Raw genomic sequence first — 26,269 nt, 5'->3', positions numbered from 1 at the left:
GAGGGACGAAGACATGAGCGCCCTCTAGTGGCAGCAGCACCAGTTACCACAGTGGAAACCCTGAGAAACACACGTCTAACTGAGTCTCCAAACTTATAGAAGTTTCCAGTCCTCACAGGAGCAGCTTGAAAAGATCCATCCTGTAGCGCAAAGCTGAACACGCTCTGCGTTTCACTAAGTGGACTGTGATTTGGTGGCGAGTGTCCTCTCCCACTCCTCCTCCACCACCCGGTAAAGCTCCATAGTGGCCCGGGCGTCCTCCACAGAAGAGTGGCCCTTCTTCCCGGTCTGAGGGCACAGACAGATTAAACTTATGTTAGTAGCACAAGACCTGAAACCAAGATGTAAGATGAAAATGCTGTTCATTGGCACATTATACTTCTCCAATCATCCTACCTGGATGTCACGGTTGAAGATGGCCTTAGTGAGCCTCTTCAGCGACGCACACTCTTTTTTCACAAAGCCGGCCTTCAGGTTGAGCAGAGGGATTCGTGAGGTGTCCCTGGTCAAGACTGTGGGGTGAGTGTAGCCGAGGACTCTGAAGTCATTGTGAATGGCATGACCAACCACCACCTTCCCCATGAGCAGCTTCAGTATCTACAGAGAGACAACACCACATTTATCTCACCTATTCCATAGCGACACAACAATTCTTCACAGAAACAACAGCATAAGACACTTCGAATTTCCATCAACAATAAACACAACCCAAAGCTGAGCTGCTCAACAGCTTTAGACTCAAACTGTTTGGTCTTTAAGAGCCAGAGACCGGTGACGTGTCAGAGTTGTTACAGTTAACACTGATTTTGTGCTTTGCTTTTAACAGTCCAACATCATTATTTGGGACCTTCCTCACCTCCTTCCTGGCCTGATTGTATGGCGTAGCCTTGATGAGGTCACAGCGGCGGATGCCACTCCATCGGGTTCGGTAGTCGGTAACGGGCATGGGAGGATTAATGAACTTATCATAAACTATGTCTCCTTCATAGGACACTATACTGCAGCGTGCGAGCTGGCTGATGCTCCCCTTGGGTCCTGTACCCACCATCTCACAATCAATAGCGAGGTACTTGGTAGGGGCGGGTGTGTGGCTGCCTGGTGCTGAAGAGCAGGAGGGGTGAGGGGGCTTGTGGCTGTCTGGTGCTGAGGGGCTGAGGTTGGTGGAGGCTGATTTTGTCTTCACTGCTTCCTTTGGTTTTTCATGCTTGCTTTCACTTTTCACAGTAAGAAACCGTGAAGGCAATGAAGGCCTGGAGGGACCATAGATAGTCCTGGCAGTCGTGTCTGGATGAAGTAAGCTGAAGGATGAAGTGTCTGCTCCATTGTGGGCAGCAGTCTGGCCACTGTTGGTGTGCACCGGTCCCCTTTCCAAATTCCTTTGGTTCTGCAAAAATCGCTCCTTTTTGCGCGACTTCTTGTTTTTCCTCTTTCGGTTTTGTGTTACAGTTCTTCTGTGTAAAGTGTCGTTAGAAAAGCTAATGTTGATGTTAATATCTGACATGGCTGTGGTCCCAGTGCAGAAGTCACAAGCACAAACTCCTCAAGGCACTTTCATCCTGCAAAACAAGCATCATGGTCAAAACTCTAATCCAGGTTTGTAGAATCTGTGGCTGCTCAGTAAATTTCACCTGATCTTTACAGGCAAACAATATTTATAAAGTGACTAATATTTACAGGTTTATAGTTTAATAGTTCAGGTGACGTCACATGTCCATCATCTGACGTCTACAGTAGCTACTTAGAGCAGAAGCAGATTTCTGCTACTTCTACTTCAGCTTTAACATGAACATAAGCTGGTCTATTTACTGTACACGATTTACAAAATCCTAATCAATGCATGAGCAAACATTAGAGTTGGGTCCTAATTATGGAAAAGCCTCAAAGAGTACGTCAGTGCTAGCTAGCCAATGTTAGCTACTAGCTAGCGATTAACGCTTAGTTGTAGATTTGTTAAGCGGAAGTTTTATTTCTCAAATAATGCGTTTGTCAAGACAGAGGGTGAATGGCGTCATAGTTCCGTTGATTACAATGACGGATCAATGGAAATAACAGTTTGAAATCGAAGGCCAGACCTACAGCACATTTCTTCTTCCTCGGCGTTGTTTAACGGCGGCCGGCATCCTAAACGGTGCACCGTCGCTCCAAACAGCACGTTTTCCTGCACACATGATCTGCATCCGGGTCGTGCTGCATTCACGAACAGTCAGTAGTAGACTACATTTACGGACATGGACGAAATGAGGTGGAATCTAAGATGTAATTTTTCACATTTTAGTTACTTGTATGTGGTAAGTGTAGCAGTTACCTACTGTTCAGTTACTCATTTTTACAATTAGTATTAATTCAGATATTACCCAAAATATAGAAGTCAAGAAAAAATCTAACCCTTTAATTTGCGCTGTAATAGGTTCTTATATTTTCTTTAACTGTACAGAGTTTTAACTGTAGCTGATACTTTCTATGTAAAGAATGGCTCGTTAGCACAACTCTAAACATTACGTACAGTACCTGAACGCATCGTAGGCGAAAGTAGTGGTGAGCTAGCTGTAGCTAGGTAGAGGCTAAGTAACAACATTGCTTTTCTGTGAACACTGAGTTAAAGCGAGTTAACCCCAGTGTGCGCCTGTTCTACGTTACTATGTGAGGCAGTCGTTTAAGCTAACCCAACGTACGCTAGCGTTAGCTTACCTGTCATCAGAACATGTGGACATGTTTACACCGACCGTTTCCTCAGAGCAGCGAAGAGAACTGGCGACAAGACTCACCTCTTTTCTGTCTCATTACAAGCATTTGACCGACTCTTACATAATTGTGCGTAAGTTAAGATATGTAGCGTTTTACCGACAGTGATTAGCAACCGTTAGCTCAGGTTTCTGTAGATAAAAACCTCCACGTGCTCCATACGTGTTCGTAGTTGATTATCACAAATCACACGAAACTTGCTGAACTGGTTCGTCATGTCACACGTTAGTGTCCACAAACACGTGGGTCAACGCGTTCTCCTGGGTTTTTCTACAGGAGTTCTTCACTCAGGACCTGTGGCACACGTTGCCCGTCTCATGGCAGCCTGCACTGCAGAACCTGTCATATCCACAGGTCGCAGAGCTCTTACTCGAGCCTGCGCACGGAGACAGGAGGTAAGTGGTCTCTGAGCATAGGCTCACTAATAATAGAGTAAACACAGTAGAACTACAGCCCACAGTGCTGGATCTCTACTTTCCTTAAGAAAATTATTGGTGCAGTCTGTTGTTTTAGTTTTGTGCAAATTAAATGTGATTTGTTTGGTGCGTTGGGTCTTCAGGAGAGTGAACTTGCATCCAGCCGCACAGTTGAAGTACAATTTATTTCCATTGCGTGTTTTGACCACATGCAGTCAGACCCTCAAGCTGTAAACACACATTCTCCTTACATGATGATTGATGAACACTTGCTGCTCTTATTTTTGGCCTTCCCTCAGATAAAGCAGTGATATTAATGTAGACATCACTAGTGAGAGGCGTCGTCCGGTCATTTCCCGTCTTTTGGGCCCCTTGTTGTGTTTGTTGGCAATAATGTAGAAAAGCACAGATGCTGTGTTGAACATAATGACCGTGCGGACCGCGTCCCACAGATATCCTTCGGTGTGGCCCCTGTCACTCCTGGCTTTCCGTGCTACAGCCCACGCTCTGGCGTTTCCCAGAGGGTGCAGGCAGGAGCGGCGCACGAGGCCCGAGGAGTTCACGGAGAACCGGAGTCAGAGCTCGCTGCTGGGCCACATCTTCAGGAAGCACGTCAAACCCAAGAAGCAACACGAGATCCGCAGGCTGGGAATGGTAGAGGCTCTGTGTTCTGTGGTTTTTACCTTTGAGGCACATCAATAACATGGTGTGTTTTGTTATTGAACCTTAGCTGGTGAAACGACTGTGTGACCAGACTGAGTGCAGCAGAGTGGTGGATGTCGGCTCTGGACAGGTACAGTGTGGTCCAACCCGGCCCCCAGACGGAACAGAATGTGTAGAAACACCGTGGAGAGACTGGGGCAATACAGTAACAGATGTTAACAACAATTAATGCAATAGACTAGACTAGAATATGCTGTTGTTTTAATTCCATATTAATACGTAATAACATTTAATAGTCATAGGAAATTAGGAGTCGCTGTGTCCGGACAGTTGGACAAAGTTCCAGTGACGCGCTCGACCTTTCTCCACTGCTCTGCTGTGAACAGGGCCATCTGACTCGTTTCCTGTCGTTTGGGCTCGGTCTGTCCGTGACTGCTATTGAAGCTGATGGCAGTCTGGTTGCCATGGCGACCAGGTTTGACGAGCAGTTACTGTGGGTTTTGGAGAAAGAAAAGCAGAAGAAGGTTGGTGGTTTATATGTTTTAAGCATCATCATCCTGATTCTTTTAATGAAATTTAAACCTGTAACAACTGGTTTTGGCCACTTTGGGGCTTCACTGCTTCACTGAATCATCATCTTTCTGATGCCAAGCTAGTGATAATAAAGAAAGTCCATTTCTCTTGATAGAATCCCTCATCTGAATTGGCAGTATCCCAGTTTTCCCCACGCCATGTCACCGGCTGGGTAAACCCCAAGGCATCATGGGAGGTCTTCATCGAGCAGCTGAGTTCTGTGCACGGTGTCTGTGATGGTCCCCCATGGGGCTCTAAACATCAGGCGTTCCAGCCTTGGGTTCCTCGTAGCCCCTCACGCCGTGACACTCGCTCACAGGAGCAGGCGAGCGCCGGGTCCACTGAGAGCTGCTGCCCGTGTGACCGGCCTGTCCTTCACGAAAGCGCACACTCTGGGGACAGGTGTCCAGACTTCGTCCTGACCGGCCTCCACGCCTGTGGGGACCTCAGCGCCACCCTCCTCCGTCACTTTGTAAAATGCCCACATGTGTGTGGCATCACCTCTGTGGGGTGCTGCTACATGAAAATCACCACCAAAGAAAACCCCACCCCTCCAGGACTGGTTGCACCTCCTGCCCCAGCGACACCGGGCCCAGAGTCGGTTCAGGCGGAGTTCGGTTACCCCATGAGCTCCTGGGTTCAGGGGCTGCCGGGACATAATCTGTCTTATAAAGCACGTGAGGGGGCGTGTCACGCCGTGGAGGACTACATCCAGAGGCTCAGGGAGGAGAGCGAGTTGTTGAAGACTCACTGTTACCGAGCGACGCTGGAGACCTTCATCAGGGACACAAGGCCGGATCTGCGCAGGGCCGGAGTCCAGACCATAAAGAAAGCCCATTTATTACCCTTTACAGAGTGAGTACTGCTGAGAACACCTAACCACCAGACTATTATGTCTGTAGCACCTTTAAGTGTTTACTGTGACGTTCTGCCTGTGATGCAGGGAGTCAGGAGGACTGCTCCAACTTCTCCCACGGTTCTGCCTGTAGCTGAGGTCACTGTTCCCTGTGCCCAACAGGTACTGTCGCCTGGGTCTGGCTCGGGTCGGTCTATCCCCCGAGTTGCCTCTGGACCCGGAGCGAGTGGAGGCTCTGCTGAAGCAGCAGGGCAGGGTGGTGGTGTACTTCAGCCTGGCTCTGCTGCTGGCTCCTGTGGTGGAGACGCTGATGCTTCTGGACAGGATGATCTACCTGCAGGAGAACGGTGTGTGTGTGTGTGTGTGTGTGTGTGTGTGTGTGTGTGTGTGTGTGTGTGTGTGTGTGTGTGTGTGTGTGTGTGTGTGTGTGTGTGTGTGTGTGTGTGTGTGTGTGCGTGCGTGTGTGCGTGCGCGCGTGCGTGCGCGCGCGTGTGTGTGTGCGCGCGCGTGTGTGTTTGCGCGTGTGTGTAGGTGTGTGTGTGCATGCATGTGCGTGTGTGCGACCTCACTCAGCTCTGACTCAAGCCTCGTCTTCTGCAGGTGTGGAAAGTCAGCTGGTTCCGCTTTTCGACCCAAACTTTTCTCCAAGGAACTTTGTGCTTGTGGCTCTGAAGCCTCGATAAGAGAAGATGCAGGGAACTTCATTATTCAAGTCACACACTCACTCTTTAGAGGATGTCACACAGTGTGAAGTGGTTTTAGCTGTAGCCCTTGTTTTAGGTGGGTTCTGTCACCTCCATACAGGGGTTCATGCCCTTTGACCTCAAACGTCATTTTCACTGTGTCATGGTTTAGTCGTGCATTCACGTCTAAGGTTTTACTATGTGGAGTACTATGCTATGTTTTAAAGCTCAAGCTCATGATGTTAATGCTTCACTCTGTCCTGAAGCAATAAAAACTACACTTTTACTTTGTGTGTGTGTGTGTGTGTACAATGTGTTTTGTAGCATCAGTGACGACTGACGCACTCAGTAAGTGCTGGTAAAATCCTTCCTGTTCCAGAGTCCCTTCAGTTCATGTGCATGACCACGGAGCCCGCTGCAGCAGCGCCGCGGTGGCATGGACGTCGCTCCTCACTGAGCAGGCAGCTCATCCTCAGGGACGTTACCCAGGTGGAGCTCATTCTGCTGGTGCTGCCGGGCTGTTGCCCTTCTGTGGTCCTGCCCAGCTCTTCCATAGTCCTGAGAGTTCCAGAGTGGGAGATTTGTGTTAAACAACAGCAGAGCATAAAGCATGTGTAACTTCAACTTTCAACAAAGATGGTAAAACTGATTCTTCTTTCTGTAGAGAAATCAGCATCCCTGAGGTTTATTTGACTTAATGCTGTGACGTAATTATCCAACACTGATTTATAACGGTATCCGCTGACTTGCAGTAACCTTAACATCTTTAGAATAAGCTCCTCTACAGTCGAACACATAATAGATTTGCATCTAGAGAACGGGACATTTTTAAAGCTCAACACATGGGAACACTTATTTTCTCCAGCCTATTGTGAAACCCAAGGGCCAGTGTCGGACAGAATCAAGTCCAGATGCTGCTGCTGCTGCTGCTCTGAGACCAGTTGGGTTCTCAGCATGTGGTTGTAAAGTGTTCTACCAATGATCCTAAGTCAGCAGCTGGTTTGTGAGGTGCTATTGGACGACTTGTACTCCACCTCTCACACAGCAGACTCCCTGGAATCAAAGGCTTTGTGAAACCACACAGCTCTGAGGTTCCTCACTGACATGGAGCATTTGGTCTTGGTGGTTCTTGGGTTGCTGCTCTCTCTTCATCAGGCTCACAGCAACAGGAGAGACGACACTTCCAACTGCAAGCCGGTCACAGCCAGCTTCTGCCAAGGTGTGGGATACACCAGCAGCCTCCACCCAAGCGGAGTCTCTGGCTACACCCTGCAGGAGGTGGGTCAGATCGTGGAGACGGCCTGTTCCCCAGAAGTGGCCACAGTCCTGTGCCGCGTGGTTGTGCCTGAATGCAGCTCGGAGGACGACGTGCGGCTGAAGCCGTGCAGAGCTCTCTGTGAGAAGGTCAAGGCAGACTGTGAGCCTGCGCTCAAAGCAGGGAGGCTGTACTGGCCCTCGAGGCTCCGCTGCGACGCTCTACCCGAGTCGAACTGTGTCCAGGTGAGTAAAGGATGAACACGTGTTCCAACTAAGCAGACGGAGCGAGCGAGAAACATCCGCTGAATGACGTTCAGCGGATGTTTAGCTCGTGGACTGTGGCCTGAGTTCAGCTTTCAGGAGGAACTTTGATGTAACTGTATGTGACGTCCTGCGCATGATGTCACAGTCTGAGCTCAGACATGTGTCTGTTGTTCCAGGGTCGAGTGGCTCCAACCTCCCGTCCGCCCTGCGAGCCCATCACTGTCCCCCTCTGCTCAGGCCTGCCTTACACAGAAACCATGCTTCCCAACGCACTAGGCCACACGAGCCAGGAGCAGGCAGGCCTGGAGGCACAGCAGTACTCTCCACTAGTCAGGGTTGGCTGCTCCCCCCATCTGAAGCGCTTCCTGTGCTCCCTGTACACGCCGAAGTGCGTGTCGGGACACAAGCCGCTGCCTCCGTGCAGGAGTCTCTGTGAGCAGGCCCTGTCTGGCTGCAGGTCGCTCATGTCCAAGACTGGTTTCACCTGGCCACAATCCTTCCACTGTGAATCATTCCCCACGGAGTCCTGTGAACAGGTGAGTCTCATGCAGACACAGTGTGCAGCAGGTGAAATGAGCCAGCTCCATGTGGCTTCTGTGCGTCCAGGGGGAGGAGGCCAGTCCTGTGATGCCCACGTCCCCAGCTACATGCCAGGCCATCTCCGTGCCTCTCTGCTCAGACCTGCCCTACACGCAGACCATGCTGCCCAATCTTCTCGGCCACACGAGCCAGGGCGATGCAGCTCTGGAAATGCATCAGTTTTACCCGCTGGTCAAAGTTGGGTGCTCCCCTTACCTGAAGCTCTTCCTGTGCTCCGTCTACACTCCCGAGTGTGTGTCTGGGAAAACCCAGCCTCCCTGCAGGGCGCTGTGTGAGCAGGCACGGTCCGGCTGCGAGTCGCTCATGAACAAGTTCGGCTTTCAGTGGCCTGAACGTTTGCAGTGTAACGGGTTTCCCACAGAACCCTGTGGACATGTAAGTTATGATAAATTAACATCTGTGTTTTATGAATGGAGGCATCGGACTGCGTGACCTTGTGACACTTGTCCGTCCAGTACGGCGTGAGTGGCAGCGGGGGCATCTGTGAGCCCATCACCATCCCCATGTGCCAGGGCCTGTCCTACAACCAGACCATCATCCCCAACCTGCTGGGACACACCAGCCAAAGGGAAGTCTTAACCAAGATGTCCTTCTTCAACTCCATGGTGCAGACCGTGTGCCCGCTGGACATCCGCCTCTTCCTGTGCAGGGTGTACGCCCCCCAGTGTGTGGCTGGAGAAGTGCAGAAGCCCTGCAGGTCTTTCTGTGACAAAGCCCGTCAGGGCTGTGAGAGCCTGATGTCCAGCTTTGGAGTCTCATGGCCAGAGGAGCTGCAGTGTAATAAGTTCCCAGTGGAAAAGTGCATATCTGTAAGTAACGAACACAAGGTTCAGTAAAGGAATTTCTTCTCTAGTTGTCCTCACATGAAAACCTCCCTGTGTTTTACAGGAAGACAGACGGGAGGAGGTATTTCAGATGAGTGTTTGAAGCAAACATTGAGTGATTACAGAATCCCTGAGCTCCGTCGTCCTCGTTTCCTCTGACTCTGTGCTTGTTCCTTGCAGATGAACGCTGAAGCTGTTCTTTCCAGACTTAATGCTGGTGGTTATTCTGTTCAAGGCAAATGTCAGTACATTTTCTTTGAGTTTCTCTTTCATCATCGACCTTATGTAGAATGTTTACACTCAGTCACGTGTCTTTGTTCTGATCCAGCTCTGAGTCTGAAGACGGTTCAGCTTCTGCTGGCGCTCATGGACGTATCCTTGAAAAGCCTGTGTTGAGGCTTGTGCTTTTTCTGTTGTCGTAGAGGCTGAATTGTGTTTTCCCATTAGTTTGCTTGAGCTCCTGAACCTGCTGCTTCAGACAGACAAGTCAGGAGATGTGAATGCAGTGGAGTTCTTCAAACTGGAGCACTTTGTGGCCGTCATCAGACGCGAGTACGTGGAGAGCTACGTGAAGAGTCCGCCCTCCCTCCCTCAGATGAAAACGGCTCTGTCTGCCCGCGGTATGAAGCGCATGGACCGCGGCCCGGCCTCATGTCGCCGGTGGCTCATTGTTTCCTCTCCTCTCAGATTTCAGTCTGGATGATGAAACGGTCAGAATTCTGTGGCATGAATACGGCTCCACAGATGGGATTGACTACGACAAGTATGTGGCGCTGCTGGCAAAGCTTCAGATACTCAAAGGTAGATGAGCTGTGGATGCTGAAGGATGGAATGGAGACTTTACACCTAACGATCTGTGTTCATGCAGTTTCAAACAAAACAAGTCACACACGTTGTCTTAACTTCCACACAGTTTTAACACTCAGATGTGTCATTGGCTCATGTTTATTGCATATGTTCTATGTATCTATGCAGTTAATCATGCGCTGTGTTAATCAGGCTTATTATCAACAGTAATGATCAGTAGGTTTTGTAGATTCCATATTTACCAAACTGAATAGAAAGGTTGCTGCTCAGGAGTGTTGAAGGTGTTCTATACACACGTTCCTCATCTTTTGTTGACTTGGGTTCTAAGTGTCGGTTTCCTGTCTCAGAGCGTTTCTGGGCCCACATCATGAATTTGCCGTGTGACTGTCAAGTAGCCAGTTTCTCTTTCAAACAGGTGAGTTTAAAGGATTTGAATGTCGCCAGTGTGTGAATCATGTGTCATAACGATAGTTATCATTGAATCATGCATTGGAATTTAACCTCTGCCTTAGACTCATTCTCACTTTCATTGGGTCTGTACCAAAAACCTTAATTTACAATGTGTACAAGAATAACAAATTTACAACAACGTTCCATGGAGAATACATGCATGTGTCATACATGAACATTTACCAGCAATATGACATCTGCTCTCATAGAAACATTATAAACAACTAAGCTTACTTTATTTCTGTATTTGCCACAATTCTAACTCTACAAGTCAAAAATTAATATAAAAGATGAAGATGGGCTCTTACCCTGCTCATGTGTTCATAGTTAGTAGATGCTGACAATACACTGACAATATACAGTATCGTTATAATTAACAAATGTTAATAAATTTCAATGCCTGATTTAGCATTTTTCTATTCCCAGTTTATGAAATCAGCGATAATCTGAGGATGAGACTGAAGCTGAGCTAGAAGAAGCAAATCCAGAAACAAAGTGCAGAAACAAGACCTCAGGACAAACGCATGTTATAGCTCACATAACCTCCGTTTTAAAAATGAAAAATAAAAGCTTTCTTTGAAAGATTTCACAACGCTGATGTTTGTCTGTTTTTGTTAAGATCCGTACAGACACTAAATGACAGTGTCCAGCTTCCTCTCCTGGACTCTAACACAACGTAACTGAGGACTCAAAAGGTTCCGTCCTGATCCTGAAAGCAGGGAAAACGGGCTTCGTGAACGTGGTGCTGAAGGTGTAAATGTGGCTCATCCTGTCAGAGACACAGTAGAAGGACAGAGTCCCAGCAGCCCAGTCCAGGTAAACGCCCACGCGGTGAGAACCAGGCTTAGAGAGGACTTCTGTAACGTTATTGTGCTGGACGGAGTATGTTTCATCTGAGCAGCCCAGACTCCAGGACTGAGCGTTTGCTCCCAGGCAGCAGTCGTCACTGTCTCCTTTCCGTCTGACACTCCTGTAAGTCACAGCTATATAAACCCATCCCTCCCAGTCCACCTCCCAGTAGCAGCGGCCACTCAGACCCTCTGAGCTCAGCAGCTGCTTCCAGTGCTTGAATCTGTCTGGATGATCAGGATAATCCTGCGTCTCTCTCCCCATCGTCACTCTCCTGTTATGATCCGACAGCATCAGTTTCTTGTGGACTGTGTTTGTGTCCAGGATGAGTTCACAGGCATCTGATGAAGACAAGACACAAGTCTTACACATTCCCTCCAACAACAAGGCTGGTGACCTGATGCTACACTGAAACTAAAAGCAGGTCCGCTGCCACAGATGACCTTTGACCCTCAGATCTTAATTAAGGTGAGGTAAAATGTCTGCACATAATCTGAGTAGAACCGAAGATGATATCATGATGATACTCTAGTGGCTCATACAGAACCGCGTGTGTGTGTCAGGTGCTGTACTCATAAAAAGCTCACTTACACTTCCCCAGACCCGGTCTGACCCACCGTGATCCTCCCGGTTCCATCCTGCAGCAGGAACAAAGTCAGATCAGCTGTTCTCTAACGTCCTGCTTGAGAAAGGGGTGGGTCTGTCTCTTCATACCTGAGAGCGTCCAGCCTCCAGTTCGGATCCTTCTGTCCGTCAGACAGCAGTTTCACACCGGAGTCTCCTGGATGGTTGTAGCTCAGGTCCAGTTCTGTCAGATGGGCCGGGTTGGTGCTCAGAGCTGAGGCCAGAGCAGCGCAGCCTTTCTTAGTGATCAGGCAGCCTGACAACCTGCAGGTCAGACACAGTCTGTTATACACAGTATTACCAATCACTGGGAGAGCGACCCCTGACCCCTGACCCCTGACCGGAGCGTCTCCACTTCACAGTGTGGGCTGCTCAGTCCTCGGCAGAGCTGCGTCACTCCTGCGTCCCGCAGGTCGTTGTTACTCAGGTCCAGCTCTCTGAGACTTGACCTGGAGCTCAGAACCGATGACAGAGCCTCACAGCTTCTCTCCGACAGACTACAGCAACTTAGTCTAAAGAAACATTGGAAACGTTAACATGAGGTTGTTTCTGCGTTGTGAGTATGGTGATAATGCTCCACTTACAGAGCTTTGCTGGAGGCTTTGACCACCGGCAGCAGCCTCAGCAGAGCCTCCTCTGAGCCACAGTATTTCTTCAGGTCGAACTCATCCAGATCTTGTTGTGATGACAGTAAGATGAAGACCAGCGCCGACCAGTGGCCTGGAGACAGTTTCTGTGTGGACAGACGTCCTGATCTCAGGTTCTGCTGGATCTCCTCCACCAGAGAATCGTCCCTCAGCTCATTCAGACAGTGGAACAGGTTGATGGTTCTGTCTGCAGGCAGATCCTCATTGAGCTTCTTCTTTATGTACTGGACTGTTTCCTGCTTGATCTGTGATCTACTTCCTGTCTGGGGAATCAGGCCTCGTAGCAGAGTCTGGTTGGTCTCCAGTGAAAGGCCGAGGAGGAAGCGGAGGAACAGGTCCAGGTGTCCGTTTGGACACTGTAAGGCCACGTCCACTGCGCTCTGATAAAGGCGGCTAAGATCAGAACCGTTCCCAAACAGACTAGGCCACCAGGAGGCCGACTGATCTGACAGCAGGTCGACTCCAGAGCTGATGAAGGTCAGATGGACGTGAAGAGCAGCCAGAAACTCCTGAATGCTCCGGTGGACGAAGCAGAACACCTGGTCCTCATACAGGCCTCTCTCCTTTTTGAAGACCTGTGTGAACACGCCTGAGTAAACTGAGGCGGCTCTGACATCGATGCCAGACTCTGTCAGGTCTGGCTCATAGAACAGCAGGGTTTTTTTCTGCATCTGCTCAAAGGCCAGTTTCCCCAGAGACTCGATCATTCTTCTGGTGTCTGGACTCCAGGGTGGATCTGTCGCAGCTCCTCCATCATACTTGATGTTCTTCACCTTAATCTGAACCACCAGGAAGTGGGTGTACATCTCAGTCAGGGTCTTGGGCAGCTCTCCTCCCTTACTGGTTTCCAGCAGATTCTCCAGAACCGTAGCAGTGATCCAGCAGAAGACTGGGATGTGGCACATGATGTGGAGGCTTCGTGACGTCTTGATGTGGGAGATGATTGTTGTGGCCTGCTGCTCATCTCTGAATCGCTTCCTGAAGTACTCGTCCTTCTGCGGGTCAGTGAAGCCTCTGACCTCCGTTACCATGTCAACACACCCAGGAGGAATCTGATTGGCTGCTGCAGGTCGTGTGGTGATCCAGAGCTGAGCAGAGGGAAGCAGCGTCCCCCTGATCAGGTTTGTCAGGAGCTCATCCACTGAGCTGGACTCTGTGACGTCAGTCAGGGCCTTGGTGTTTCTGAAGTCCAGAGGAAACCGACTCTCATCCAGACCGTCCAGGATGAACGCCACCTTTAACCCTTTGAGGCTGCAAACTCCTGCTGCTTTGGTTTCAGGAAAGAAGTGATGAACAAGTTCCACCAAGCTGAACTTTTTCTCTTTCAGCACGTTCAGCTCTCCGAAGGTGAATGGAAACATGAAGTGGATGTCCTGGTTGGCTTTGCCTTCAGCCCAGTCCAGAGTGAACTTCTGTGTTAGGACTGTTTTCCCCATGCCAGCCACTCCCTTGGTCATCACGGTTCTGATGGGTCGGTCTCCTCCAGCGGACTCTTTGAGGACGTCTTCTTGTCTGATGCTTCTTTCTGCTCTGTCTGGTTTCCTGAAGTCGCGTTCAATCTGTGTGACCTCGTGTTCGTCGTTGACCTCTCCGGTCCCTCCCTCTGTGATGTAGAGTTCTGTGTAGGTCTGGTTCAGAAGGGTCCGGTTTCCTGCTTTAGCAATGCCCTCAAAAACACACTGGACCCTCTGCTTCAGCTTAGACTTGAATTTACGCTGGCACCCAGCAGCATGGGATTCTACAGGGACAAGTGACAAGTGTAGCATTAATTTACAGCTGGAGAGCGACAGAACAAATGAATAGATGTGACGTTGCACATTTACAGCAAACACTTTATGTAAAACAACGCAAAGACTTCACTTACTGATCTGCAGAGAATCTGCCAGCTGCTCCTGCTTCATGCTTCTCAGGAACTGCAGTGCGATCTGTAGAAAAGCTTCTCTCAAGCTCTTCCACTGATCTGCCTCTTCATCCTCACCCTCGTCCTCCACTTCATGGAGGTAATCGCTGCTCAGAACCCTCTGGATCTTCTTAAGCTCAGTTTTCATGAAAGCATTAATGTTCTCTTCAAGACACTGGAATGAAACCAAATTCACTTCACTTCCTGTTCTTCAAGGAACACAGTCTCAGTTTTAGGTCATTAAAATAAATGCAGTGTATTTTGTTATTTGACAACTGCCTGGAAACAGGTGGGTTTTAATAGGTTATAAACATAGATGCCCAGCTGATATTAGGAAATTAAATGAAGAGCAGAGTTGCAAAATGTAAGTTCATTATATTTCAATATCGGTGAAGCAGAATGTTAGTTGTCATGTAATAGCTTGGCGGGTGGCAGGACCAGTCCACACAGACTTTACATATGAAACCATGGTCCTAACTGCAGAAGGATTCAGGTAAACAACAAAAGGACATTTGAAACAGTTCTGTAACGTTACCCACCATAAATATGGAGCCCAGTTGTGTCTGACTGTCAGTGCCATCGACTTTTCCCTCATGGACTCTGGAGAGAAAACAGGATGTTTTGTATGTACAAACGTGGACAAAATTGTTGATACCCTTAATGAAAGAAAAACTCACAGCTTTAATATGACCTGGACAAAGATGATGGTGCCCCTAACGCATGTTTGTTGCACAACCTTTTGAGGCAATACCTGCAATCAAACGATTCCTGTACCGTCAGTCACACGCCTGCGCCTCTCAGAAGGCGCTGTGGTCCACTCCTCATGAGCAAGCTGGTTTCAGGTTAGAACGGCGCCTTCTCCAGGCGGCATGTTCCGCTCTGTCCAAAGGTGCTCGATAGGACTGAGGTCAGGGCTCGTAGAAGGAAACTTTAGAACAGTCCAAGCCTTTCCCTTAGCCATTCTGGTGTGGTTTTAGCTGTGTTTTGGGCCGTTGTCCTGTTGCGAGACCCATGACCTGCGACTGAGACCACTCTGTCTGACTCTGACCACCACATTTGTCTCTAGAATCTCTTGATAGTCTTGAGATTTCATTGTGGCCTGCAGATTCAAGGTACGCTGTGCCAGATGCAGCAGAGCAGCCCCAGAACATCACAGAGCCTCCTCCACGTTTCACCAAAGGGACAGTGTGCTTTTCTGTGAATGTAGAGCGGATGTGCTTTGGCAAAGGGTTCCATTTTGTCTCATCTGTCCACGGGACATTGTCCCAGAGGGTTTTGGCTTGTCAACATGTAGTTTGGCATATTCCAGTCTGTCTTTTTTATGATTTGCTTTCAACAATGGTGTCCTCCTTGGTCGTCTCCCATGTAGTCTACTTTGGCTCAAACAACGGCGGATGGTGCGATGTGGCACGGATGTCCCTTGAGCATGAAAACCTTGAATCGCTGTAGAAGTCTTTCTGGGCTCTTTTTTTACCATTCAAATTATCTTATTGATTTGTCATCAATTTTCCTCCTGTGGGAGGTTGGCTGCAGTCCCACGGATCTTGAATTTCTGAACCATATGTGCAACTGTAGTCCCAGGAACATCTAGCTGCTTGGAGATGGTCTTATAGCCTTCACCTTTAACATGCTTGTCTATCATTTTCTTTCTAATCTCCTGAGAGCACTCTTTCCTTCGCTTCCTCTTGTCCATGTTGAGTGCAGTACACACCATGTCACCAAACACGGTGACTACCTGGAGTCCTATATGTAGGCCCAACGACTGATTACAAGATTGTAGACTCCTGTGATGCTGATTAGTGGACACACTGATTTTTTTATTTATTATTACTTTTGTCAGATTCAAGTCATTTCTGTGACCATTGTGAGTTTTTCTTTAATTGAGCAAATGGTACCAACAATTTTGTCCAAGTGTGTACAGTACATCGTCTTTCCGTATTGCATTTCTGCTGCTGCTGCTGCTGGTCTCAGAATTTCCAAACAAAGTTTCTTGTATCACTACAATGACAATAAGGTCTCTTGATCTTTAATTCTAGCTCTTCCAAATCCATAGTTTGTGCTGTGCAGTGACATTTTTCGTTTCCAGACTAACGAGGAGGGGATTAGAGTTTAATTGTTTCTCTTTAGTGCAGTGATTTGTAGTTTAGTCACTACAGTTTTGTGTTAAATCTGATTGAGATGAAGAGCATTTAAACCCAAACCTCTGGTAATTAGCACGTCTCTAACATAAATAACAGAGTATGAGATTAATGGTCTGACATTTAGTATTTAGGGTATCTGTGTTAGGACATTATAATAAAGACCAAAGCATCTACTACAAACAGGTTAGTACAAAGCTGCTCATTTTATCTACTGTATCTAGAGCCAGGTGCTTTACACTTACGTAAAACAGGTTGAAAGGAAAACCAACAAGCAACAATATCACACTAATTAAAGTCTATTTAACTAAAGTCACAAAATAGGTTCTGTCCACTTACTCTGGAACTGACTGTTCTTTGAAAACCATAGGAGGCTCCATGGAGTTGTTACTCCTCAGGGACACACAGCTGTTCTCTTCATTTCTGAAAGAAAATCAGACTTAAAGTGATGTGAGAGTAAATGGAACTCGCTGTGAATGAGCAAGAGTGAGATGTTTGATAGTTTTCACTCATAGCAAACCGCACTCAGGGACCAAGGCCTTCCAACGTGATGACAAAACCCCTGCTGATAGATTTGTCATTCTGTGTATCCCCTCCTGCTTTGCTAATGAGAAATATGACCTGTACTGATGACCCGACAATAACCATCAGCAAACTCTTACCTTTTTCTAAGAGAATTTAGTCTAAAATGTTCACAAAACAGTTCAATGTGATTTCTGTCTACTGTGAGGTACAAATATTGATATCAATCTCATGTCGGCTCCAAATCCATCGGGGCACAATATGAACTTGCCTGCATTATGTCTGATACTTTCAAAGGGTCAATTGATGTGTCATATTCAAAACTGAATTAAAGTCCTAAATCCACCAGCAGCAATATAAGTATTTTTATATAAGACATAAACTTACTCTGAAACAGAATCTTACCCTTTAAAAACCACAGGAGGCTCCATGGAGTTGTTACTCTTCATGGACACACAGTCTACATTTCTAAAAGAAAAGTGAGACTTGAGAAAGTGATGATGATGATGATGATGATGATACAAATGGATGCCTCTTCTTCATTTTAAGGTTCCATGGCAGACTTTAAGGCCTGACTTAAATTCATCTTACCTCTCGGCGCCGTCTTCCTCTGACAGGGTCCTGACTTGCACCTCTTCATGTTTCTCCTCTGACTGACTCATGGTGGAATTTAATCCTTAACACATACTGTTCAGATGCAACACACATTAGCATTAGCTAAATTCATTTAGTTATTGATGAGATGTTTTATAGTCCTGCCATCAACAAAGATCTAAGAACTGTAACAGACTGAACTGAAATGAGGAGTCGGTTGCTGAACTTGAGAAGGTCTTTGACTGCAGTCCACAGAAGGTTCACGCTCTCAAACGCTCTGATCACAAACAATACGGACAAAAGCGTATCTGTACGCTGAGCATTTATTGACCCTGAGGAGCTTTTGAAAGCAGGTTTAAGCTTTTGTATACTATTGATTGTTTGTGAAGTATTTAAAATATTAGGTAAATATTATAATATTGAGGTCTGGAGTCTTCCATGTTCCTCTTATCAGTAACTTCGTTGTTCTAACAGTTTTAATATCAAAACGTCTGCAGACTAAATGATTTATGTTGGTTCAGTGATAAAGACACACGCGGCCGTTTGGTACAGCGACGCGCTCCTGTCGCTGCGGTTGCGGGTTCAATCCCCTCAGACGGACTGAGTCAGGAAGGACATCCGCGTGAACGCTCGACAAATGAACCATAAAGCCGACTTTAGGAGGAAGGAGTTACTTTAATGATAAAGAAAGAGAAAATGAAAGTATAGCTGTAAGAAAAGTCCACGACGATGATATGACTGTATCATCACATATTTATAGACTATAAACAAAAACACCTTTTAGCTTGAAACGGAACAGCAAAAACACGACATAAACCACGAACCCTACCATGAAAACACGACAGAATTAGTTACTGCTTTAACGTCTAATCGCCGTCTGAAACCGTCCTGTTTTTATGAGTCTCATTTACGCGACGCAACAAAGATTGAGGACAACGTATGAAAACGTATAAATATGTTGAATAGCTGTAAACTAAATCACCTCAACATTTACGTTGCGTAGTTAGAAAGAAAGAGAAAATGAAAGTAAAGACACACAAAGAAACGTTTGACATTACAACTATGGACTCACATTTATATGGCAAAAATAAATGACTGTTAGCGAGACAGAGAACCGCAACCATCGGATCAACTTACTGCTGTCAGTCGGTCGAACGTTCCCGTCCGAACCGTCCGGTGTCGTGCCAAAAGTGACTGTCTGCCAGAAATTGATTTCCGCACGCGGGAGCGCGCGCCGCCTCGTTAAGGCGTTTAGCTCGGTTTGTGTGGACTACAGCTGCTTATTGCGGTTTAAAACGGCCATAACTGTAAATATGATCCGCTACACGTTTTCTAGTGGACGCAGTGACGCCACGTCTTTTAGATTTTGTGTAAACGACGGAAATAATCATCGTAATTCTCTTTACAGCGATCGTCGATCGTGACTGTTTAACTCTATGACATGACGCTAGGACTCAGATCTACGACCCAATGTTGCTGTAACATGTTTGTTCTTCACATTTTGTGTCTGATTAAAACTGCACGAGTGACCACCGAGTTGTTTCACCACTTTTAACTTCCTGTATGGGACCAGTTAAACCAGTAAGATGCTTACATGTTGCCAAAACGTGATTATTAGAGCCAAAGCTTTTGGTCAGAAGCTTAATTGTGTCTTATTTTAAATACACTGAGCTCGGCTTTGTTATATTTACAGATGTAATGGTTTAACTGGTCTTTTGCAAAATTGTTGATACCCTTAATGGAAGAAAAACTCACAGAAGAAAGGAGGGAACGGAAAGCAGCGACGCTGAAGTTGGTGTCAGATTCACAACGTGATGCTCCAGACTGTGGTTCAGAAAAAGTCCCTTCATCGAGCTGTCAGACACAAACAGGTCCGAGCTGGTGGATGGAACCGACACATGGATCTGCTGGAGAACCCGCGGCTAGAACCGGCACCGCTCCAGTCGGCCCGTCCGTCAGACGAGCTCAGCCTGTGACGTCATCCGTTCTTTGGTCGTCGTAACGTGGAGTCACGTCTCTGTGGAGCTGTGATGACGCATCGCTGCTGGTTTCAGGGTGAGGAGCACAACCACACGATCGTCTGGAGGCAGAACCGGTACACGATCCAAGCCCACACCCGGGAGGCGGCGGGTCAGAGCAGAGGACACGAAGCCAGTCTGGACCTAGAGGCACGTGTGTTCAGCATCGCTGCTCTGAAGGAGGCGGTCGCTACCAGAGCTGATGAGGTGGAACCTGTCAGTGTGTCTGGGAGTCACTCACGTCCTAACATTCATGTTTGGACTTTCAGATCGTGGAGGAAATATTGGGCCTAATCTCTGAATATGACTGGTTGTCAACAAAACACGTATGATTTCATTTGTTATTTTTATCTACTGATATAAAGAGATTGTTTTAACCGCAGTAAATAAATCTTCATTCATTTCTGTCCAGTGACGACTCATCAACTCCAACCTTATTGCTGAAAGCAAACGTGGACATTTATTCTTAGAGTCTTTGGACTCTCCCTCCGGGTCAGAACCTCGTGTTTGTGGCTGTGAGCTGCTCGGTCTCCTCTGTAGCATGAAGCTTGAAGTTTGCTTTAACTCTCTGCTTTCAGATGGTAAAGAAGATGATTGAGGTGCTGGACGAGTCTGACGATGAGTCTTATGTAAGGTTCCTACGTGTTCATTCTCTCGCACAGAACCATGAATGAACTGTAGGTCTCCCTTTAGATCCTGGACACAATCAACAACAAGATGGTGACGAGCAACCAGGTTTTGACAGACCTTGTAAGGACGACTCATCCATTTTCGTTTGTACCATCACTTCAGAACCAGTACCTCCTGAAGCCTGAAGTCCAACTGTCTCCATCCAGATGCTGGACGACTTGGAGGAGACGTGCAGTGACTACGATCACAAAGCAAGAACTCACGTACGACGTCCACATGAACTTCTGTTTACATCAGTGATCAGAGAGCCTTTCACAGCAGTGTGGCTGGGTCCATCAGCTGATCTGTGGTTTCCCAGGCAACCAGGACACTGAAGCAGGGCAGCAGAGAACCTGTTGAGACTTAGAGACGTGTCAGAGTCTCAGCGTTTACATCCCGACGCCGACCGATGCTTCACATTCTGTGAACCTGCTTCTGCTGCACTCACAGTCTTTTCCAGATCCTGCAGAAAATGGAAGAGACGCTGAGCGAGTACAAAAGCATGGCTAGAAAGCTCGTAAGAGGTTTACCTATGCATACTTTAATTAGATGTTTATATTGTCACAATATTGTTACAAAAGAACTATTCTAGACTGACGGAACAGTTTGAATTAGGCCACTAGATGGCGACAAACACAGGAATCCCGTATGAGCGCAGCGATGCAAGACCTTTAAAAATAAAATGAAAAATTACCCAAATTATTTTTTTCTGTTTAAAGGACTTTTGAAATCACAATGTTCTTGTAAGTAGCATGTGTAAAGTTTATTGTGTCACGTTAAAGACTGGAAAATGTTCAACTTAGGTCGAGGATAAAATGACGAAGACGATGGAATCAACAGGACTTCAAGAAGTGAGGTGGGATTTATAATTATGAGATAAAATGATAACGTGGAGTTTATCAGTGATACAGTGGGTCGTCCTCAAACCTACGTCTCATCGTTGGTTCAAATCATGTCATATTGATGATACATGACACACGTTGATTCATGATCTGCTTCTTGTCCAGATCTTGGAGGAAATAACTGGGATCTTGGCTGATTACGACAAAACAGCAAGAAAACAAGTTTGATTCATTTTGTGTGTAATAATTAACAAGTGCAGCAGCTTCTGCTGCGTTTGATGTGAAGACACCACCCATAAAGTGTAACAGCGGATGTTTGTTACTCATCATGTACAGAAAATAAAGCGTGCTCGTTCTCACTCCAGAGGCTTCAGATCTGCTGCTCAGCATCAGTTCAACTTCAGGAAGTAGTGATTTTACCCTTGAGTGACTCAGGACTCAGATGTGAAAAAGCTCAGGCAGAGAGTCTGTGTTCACTGTGGTTGAATAGTCTGTTGGTTGTTGGTTCAGCTGCTGATTAGCTGTAATTAGCCACAGAGGAGCAGGACGGGATTTGTCCAAATGTTCTAGGCAGATTCTAGCGATGACGAGGAATGAGCTGCAGCTGCACGAAGGCCAGACGATGTCGATCCGTCTCTCCACTCAGGACTCACACATGACTGGAGTCAGACACCAGGTCCAGTCCACGGTTCCGCTCCACATCGCAGGCCAAATGTCCTCCAATGGACTGAAATGAGTTCTGTGTGTTACCCCCTGCAGGGAGCGTGTGGCTCCTGCTGGGCCTTCAGTGCTGCAGGGGCCCTTGAGGCCAGTTGGCCAAGAAGACGGGTCGGCTGCTAGAACTCAGAACCTGGTGGACTGTTCCCTGGAGAACAGCGGCTGCCATGGAGGACAAGAGTCTGGCCTTTAGGTACCGGTACGTGATGGACAACGCAGACGTGAACGCTGCATAGGATTATCCATATGTGAGTTGGTCGGTTCTGAAAGTTCGGACCTGGTATCCAGGTCCACCTGGTCTGATGTGGCTCCACAGAAGCAGCAGTGTTGCTACAAAGCATCCGCTGTTGCAGCTCAGGTCAATGGCTTCAAGTTGATGTTTGCCATGGGACATCTGTGTGTGGCAGCAGGAAGTTCCAGTTCCAGTTCCAGAACCCTCACTGAAGCAAAACAATAGGCACAAAATAAATAAATAAGGATGTACCTTAGGCTGATACATTTATAACTAAACAGCTGCTGTGTGGTTAACTGTTAAATTAATATTATACCAATAATAGTGTTAAGATATGTGCACACACTCATACAAACATTCATATATCATATACATACACATATGCATTGTTATAAATATCCCATACTACTTAATAATAGCCATGACGTACAACATCACAACTACCATATTCACACATTATTGATACTGGTAGTTATAAGTATCAGTAATACCTACAGTTGGGTTTAAAGCCTGTTTATCAGCTGAGTGTTGAGTGTTCCACTACAAGGTTAGTAAAGCTGTAGCTTAACATTGTTCACCCAAAGGTGAGGCAGACATTGAACAATGCCACTTGTGGAAGCCAGGGTGATGGAGGAGCTCAGCCACTACGCCCATCCAACAAGCAGAGGAAAGAATCCTAGCAGCCAGGGAGCCCACGCACCCTCCAAAGTCCTGGATGAGTGTCTATGACTAATGCAGTGAAAACTGCATTTTAAGCCCCAAGTTTCACAGACCGTGTTGATGAAGATGATGCTTTGATTTCTGGTGTTTATTATACAAGCTTTAAAGTTTGAAAAACACTTTGTCTTCAAAAAATAAAACAGGACAAATATTAGTTCAAACATTTGAAATAATCATTTGGATTAACATTTCCATCCATGCAGGTTTATAGGAACCATTGAGGCTGAACCTCTACATAAAGTGTCTAAACGACAAAAAAAACAAAAAACGACAAAAGGTAATAGATTTTATTTCACCGATTTACATTTTTCTTAAATACTAAATCTACACCGGTTGTCTGACTGTTACTGTGAATAAGTCTATTCACGCTACCTCATTATTCTATGCTGCATAATTGTCAGCAAACATTTTTTGCTATTCAACACTTTAGCATCTTCAGCACATGAGCAGAGCAACCAGCATCAAACAGTTTGAGGTTACGACTTAAAAGACGTTTCACCATTTCATTTATTAAACTGATTATTTGGGGATTTAGTTGATAAAGACTATTTACAACTGTCCGGGCACAAGAATTACAGCTTCATCATCTGATGAACCATATGTAAACATGACAAACACAGTATGTTTCCTTCATCTTTAGGATCCCTTGGTGCTTCTGATCATTGCCTCCATAACCTTCCACTGCTCCGGAGTCACCTGCAACAAGATCGCAACAGCTTTAATGTGGTTGGGGAGGCAATACCCACTGATGATACTCCTTAAAAGGTTATGGTACACCAATGAATTAATAACAAACCAAGAATATTTAAAATACTGAATATAATATTTAAAGAGGAGATGTTATTATGACAATGTTCCCTAAGTTGTTATCAAATTAAGTAGCAGCTCATCAACCACCATAAATAGACAGAATCCTGCAACAGATGGAGTTGACATGTCCCCCCACATCCAGCTACCACCAACACTCCAGGAATCACCCTCCTGGATGACCCCCAGGTCCCGGGAGGCTTTCACTCGCAGTCACTCACCCTCCGCAGATCATTGAATTCTCCTGCCATCGACACGTACTCGCCTCCGTCAAAACGAATTATCTGATGGCAAGAAACAGGAAGCAGTCAGCAGGTTCACATAAAATTAAAACATCTGTCTTGGCCCATAACAATGAATTTTTCAAATCTGATCTAGAATCAGAGAAACGCACCGCCCCAGACATCCAGCTAGCAAAGTCACTGCTCAGGTACGCCGCCAAATTTGCAATCTCCACTGGTTTTCCGAGTCGACCCACTGGTATACGATCGATCATGGCTTTCTCAAACGAACCAGTCGGGTCAAGACGGCTGAAAGCCCCCTACAAAAGACACAAGGTCAAGAACAACAACTACCAAAGAGAAAAGCAAAAAAACAGCTATGGTGAAGTGAGTGGTACCTTGGTTCTGATCGGTCCAGGCTGGATGATGTTAAACCTATGACCATAGCGTCCCCACTCTGCCGCCAGAGACCTGAACCACACATATGACACCGTTGGAACAACAAGCCCCTAGAAACTACTTCACTCAGGTCAAAGGTCACATTCACTTATAGAGTGCTTCGACTCCAGCCTTCGCAGACGCGCTGGGCGCAACAAACCCAGAACCAGACTCAGCGTAGATGGTGGTAATGGCCAGGAAAGAAGCCCCTAGAACACACAGCGAGCATTAGAAACCTGACCCCAACTGGACCGACCACAGGCCATGAACCAGGATCACCTTTTTGGCTTTGGATCAGTCTCTTGCCCAGCTCCAGCGTAACAAAAGCAGTGCCATTGAGGACGATGTCAGTGATGCTCTTCCAGGCATTTGGAGACAAACGCTCAGACGGACACACAAAGTTTCCTGCTGCATTGTTGATAATCACCTGCACACGTGAGCACAGACAGGCTCTATAGAAACAAGATGCTTTGAGTGGACGAGCACCAAAAATTTATTCTCATGTCATAAACCAAAGGAAATGTGTAGTTACATCAGGAAGTCCAGTCAGACTCTCCAACTGGTCAACACAGCGAGAAACCGCCTGAGGATCTCTGACATCACACTGAACCACGTGGACCTGAGGACAAGAAGTGGTTCAGACCAGTTCAAAGGCCAAATACAAAGAAGGATTCAGAGGATTCTGCTTGTTCACCTTGTTTCCTGTCTGGCTGCTTATTTCCTCAGCTGTTTGTTGCAAAACATCCAATTTCCTGTTCAGAAACAAACAGTAAGTGGAGATGTATACATGTCTGGCCTTGGCCGTTTTTCTCTTCTTGTCAGAATGTCAGTGGATCCACAGAATATGACATGAAGGACAACCATTAAAGATCAGACATGCCCAGTTACTATGACCAGGTGGGATCGTTCATGTGACATCTGACCTGCTGGCGATGACACACTGGGCTCCCAGCTGTGACAAGGTGGCGGTCATCGCTCGGCCCAGACCCGTCCCTCCTCCAGTAATAAAGGCCACTCGGTTGTGGAAAGCTCCAACTGGCAACATGATGCCTTCAGCTGGTGGGAAGAACCCGGACTGGGCAGAACTGAACTGGACCGCAGAGCAGCGGAACCATGTCTGGAACACATCACTTCATCTCAGTGTCATCTGGACAAAGTGCAGCTGATCACTGAAACATTTTAACATTGTCCATGAAGTTAAAGAATGAACGCCAAGAATTACCATCAGGAGCAAAACATAAGTAACATGTTTAAATCCGATCAGGCTCATTCAGTTTAACTAGGCGACGTCAGACTGCCATCCTGGGGTTCAAAACAATGAAACCTTTTGACTATAAGTTACACTAGGACCCCTCAACACAAAAAGTAACTAGAGACAACACAAACCCACCAGCCCCCAAATCACTGAACCAATTCACAAATGCAGCAAATGAACCATCTGAAATACAAAATCATCCTCATCCGGTTGATTACCAGATAATTTACCAAGTGTTATAAGCATCCAGACAAATTCCTACACGTTTGTACTGAAATCACTTAGATCAGTTTCACCTTCCACGAAGATGTGAAAACTGGGTGAAAGGTTAATTAACCCAAACCTTTAACTGCCGCTGGTTTCTAACGTCACGGTCTAGAGATTTTTAGAACTGCATTGTTTAAAGTTATTTATACGAATTGTTTTACCTTCAGTGAGCTGAAACCTCTGAAAACACTTCTTCTCAACAACCCAGAAGTCGCCATTTTGCCCAGTGCCGCTGACCTTTAACCTGTTTTATACCAATATAACGGTGGTTAAGGTTTCCAATCTGTATTTATCTATGAAATTTAATTATATGTGACTGTTCAAAAAAGTCAATGTCTATGTCAAATGTGTTATCATTTTTATAAAAGTGTTTTTCCCTTGGTCGTATTTAACGAAAGCCTTGCAGTAGTTTTTAGCCTCTGAATAAACACCCCCTGCTGTCATTAGAGCGGTTCAGTCTAAAGTGTGACGGCAATCACGTGTTACCGTTATGCACATAATAGGGGGTCACTTTGGGACTAAAAAAGTTGCCAAATTTTTATTTCTGTACTCAAATTGCTTAATTGTTTAGAGCTATGATCAATTAAATTTGACAGATTGGAAAAACGCTACACGTGTCCTGAAATTTCTCCACTTTTTCAGAGTTTTATTTTAAATGCTGCTTATTTCTTAGC

The 26,269-nt window shown here is 46.5% G+C and overlaps 5 protein-coding genes across 8 annotated transcripts in view; 2 read left to right on the top strand and 3 right to left on the bottom strand.

Moving 5' to 3' along the window:
* The window catches only part of isg20l2 (interferon stimulated exonuclease gene 20-like 2), a 2,381-nt gene extending 194 nt beyond the window's left edge, over nt 1-2,187 (bottom strand). The window contains exons 1-4 of one of the 2 annotated variants that reach the window (XM_029128405.3): nt 2,077-2,187; nt 857-1,556; nt 397-597; nt 1-288 (exon numbers count right to left, since the gene is read on the bottom strand). The exon at nt 1-288 is cut by the window's left edge and continues 194 nt beyond it. In XM_029128405.3, the coding sequence (XP_028984238.1) occupies nt 175-288; nt 397-597; nt 857-1,501 (960 nt within the window). In that variant the 5' untranslated portion in view covers nt 1,502-1,556; nt 2,077-2,187 and the 3' untranslated portion in view covers nt 1-174. Of the gene's footprint in view, nt 289-396; nt 598-856; nt 1,557-2,072 lie in introns of both variants that reach the window. The other variant, XM_029128406.3, reaches the window with a different exon arrangement.
* Nucleotides 2,149-6,219, top strand: mettl25b (methyltransferase like 25B). Of its 2 annotated transcripts, none has more exons than XM_029128403.3 (8): nt 2,149-2,288; nt 3,019-3,137; nt 3,611-3,812; nt 3,889-3,951; nt 4,208-4,345; nt 4,510-5,249; nt 5,413-5,597; nt 5,851-6,219. In XM_029128403.3, the coding sequence occupies exons 1-8, from the start codon at nt 2,229-2,231 to the stop codon at nt 5,931-5,933; spliced, it is 1,590 nt and encodes a 529-aa protein (XP_028984236.1). In that variant the 5' UTR covers nt 2,149-2,228; the 3' UTR covers nt 5,934-6,219. The 2 variants fall into 2 exon arrangements, with proteins under 2 accessions (XP_028984236.1, XP_028984235.1); XM_029128402.3 differs by lacking the exon at nt 2,149-2,288 and adding an exon at nt 2,678-2,811.
* Nucleotides 6,220-6,993: 774 nt separating this feature from the next.
* LOC114842671 (uncharacterized) lies at nt 6,994-10,731 on the top strand. Of its 2 annotated transcripts, XM_029128401.3 has the most exons (11): nt 6,994-7,433; nt 7,631-7,990; nt 8,061-8,429; nt 8,510-8,863; nt 8,943-8,960; nt 9,059-9,119; nt 9,207-9,250; nt 9,357-9,498; nt 9,566-9,679; nt 10,033-10,100; nt 10,562-10,731. In XM_029128401.3, the coding sequence occupies exons 1-11, from the start codon at nt 7,038-7,040 to the stop codon at nt 10,583-10,585; spliced, it is 1,950 nt and encodes a 649-aa protein (XP_028984234.1). In that variant the 5' UTR covers nt 6,994-7,037; the 3' UTR covers nt 10,586-10,731. The 2 variants fall into 2 exon arrangements, with proteins under 2 accessions (XP_028984234.1, XP_028984233.1); XM_029128400.3 differs by having other exon boundaries at nt 10,033-10,731.
* Nucleotides 9,808-18,691, bottom strand: LOC114842670 (NACHT, LRR and PYD domains-containing protein 3-like). Its single transcript, XM_055503401.1, has 11 exons — nt 18,547-18,691; nt 17,407-17,502; nt 17,221-17,283; nt 16,633-16,716; nt 14,695-14,755; nt 14,120-14,330; nt 12,193-13,993; nt 11,950-12,120; nt 11,699-11,872; nt 11,576-11,622; nt 9,808-11,325 (listed from the first exon to the last, which is right to left on the bottom strand). Exons 2-11 carry the CDS (start codon nt 17,475-17,477, stop codon nt 10,802-10,804), a joined length of 3,207 nt encoding a protein of 1,068 aa, XP_055359376.1. The 5' UTR covers nt 17,478-17,502; nt 18,547-18,691; the 3' UTR covers nt 9,808-10,801.
* A 4,189-nt stretch (nt 18,692-22,880) lies between these two features.
* Nucleotides 22,881-26,000, bottom strand: decr1 (2,4-dienoyl CoA reductase 1, mitochondrial). Its single transcript, XM_029128533.3, has 10 exons — nt 25,757-26,000; nt 24,997-25,190; nt 24,768-24,825; nt 24,606-24,692; nt 24,353-24,500; nt 24,183-24,282; nt 24,034-24,106; nt 23,809-23,955; nt 23,636-23,698; nt 22,881-23,303 (listed from the first exon to the last, which is right to left on the bottom strand). Exons 1-10 carry the CDS (start codon nt 25,811-25,813, stop codon nt 23,244-23,246), a joined length of 987 nt encoding a protein of 328 aa, XP_028984366.1. The 5' UTR covers nt 25,814-26,000; the 3' UTR covers nt 22,881-23,243.
* Nucleotides 26,001-26,269: the final 269 nt, after the last annotated feature.

This window comes from Betta splendens, chromosome 16, assembly GCF_900634795.4.
Source record: "Betta splendens chromosome 16, fBetSpl5.4, whole genome shotgun sequence".
NCBI classification, from domain to species: domain Eukaryota; kingdom Metazoa; phylum Chordata; class Actinopteri; order Anabantiformes; family Osphronemidae; genus Betta; species Betta splendens.
The sequence above is the reverse complement of the archived record's forward strand: the minus strand, read 5'-3'. Positions and strand labels throughout refer to the sequence as shown.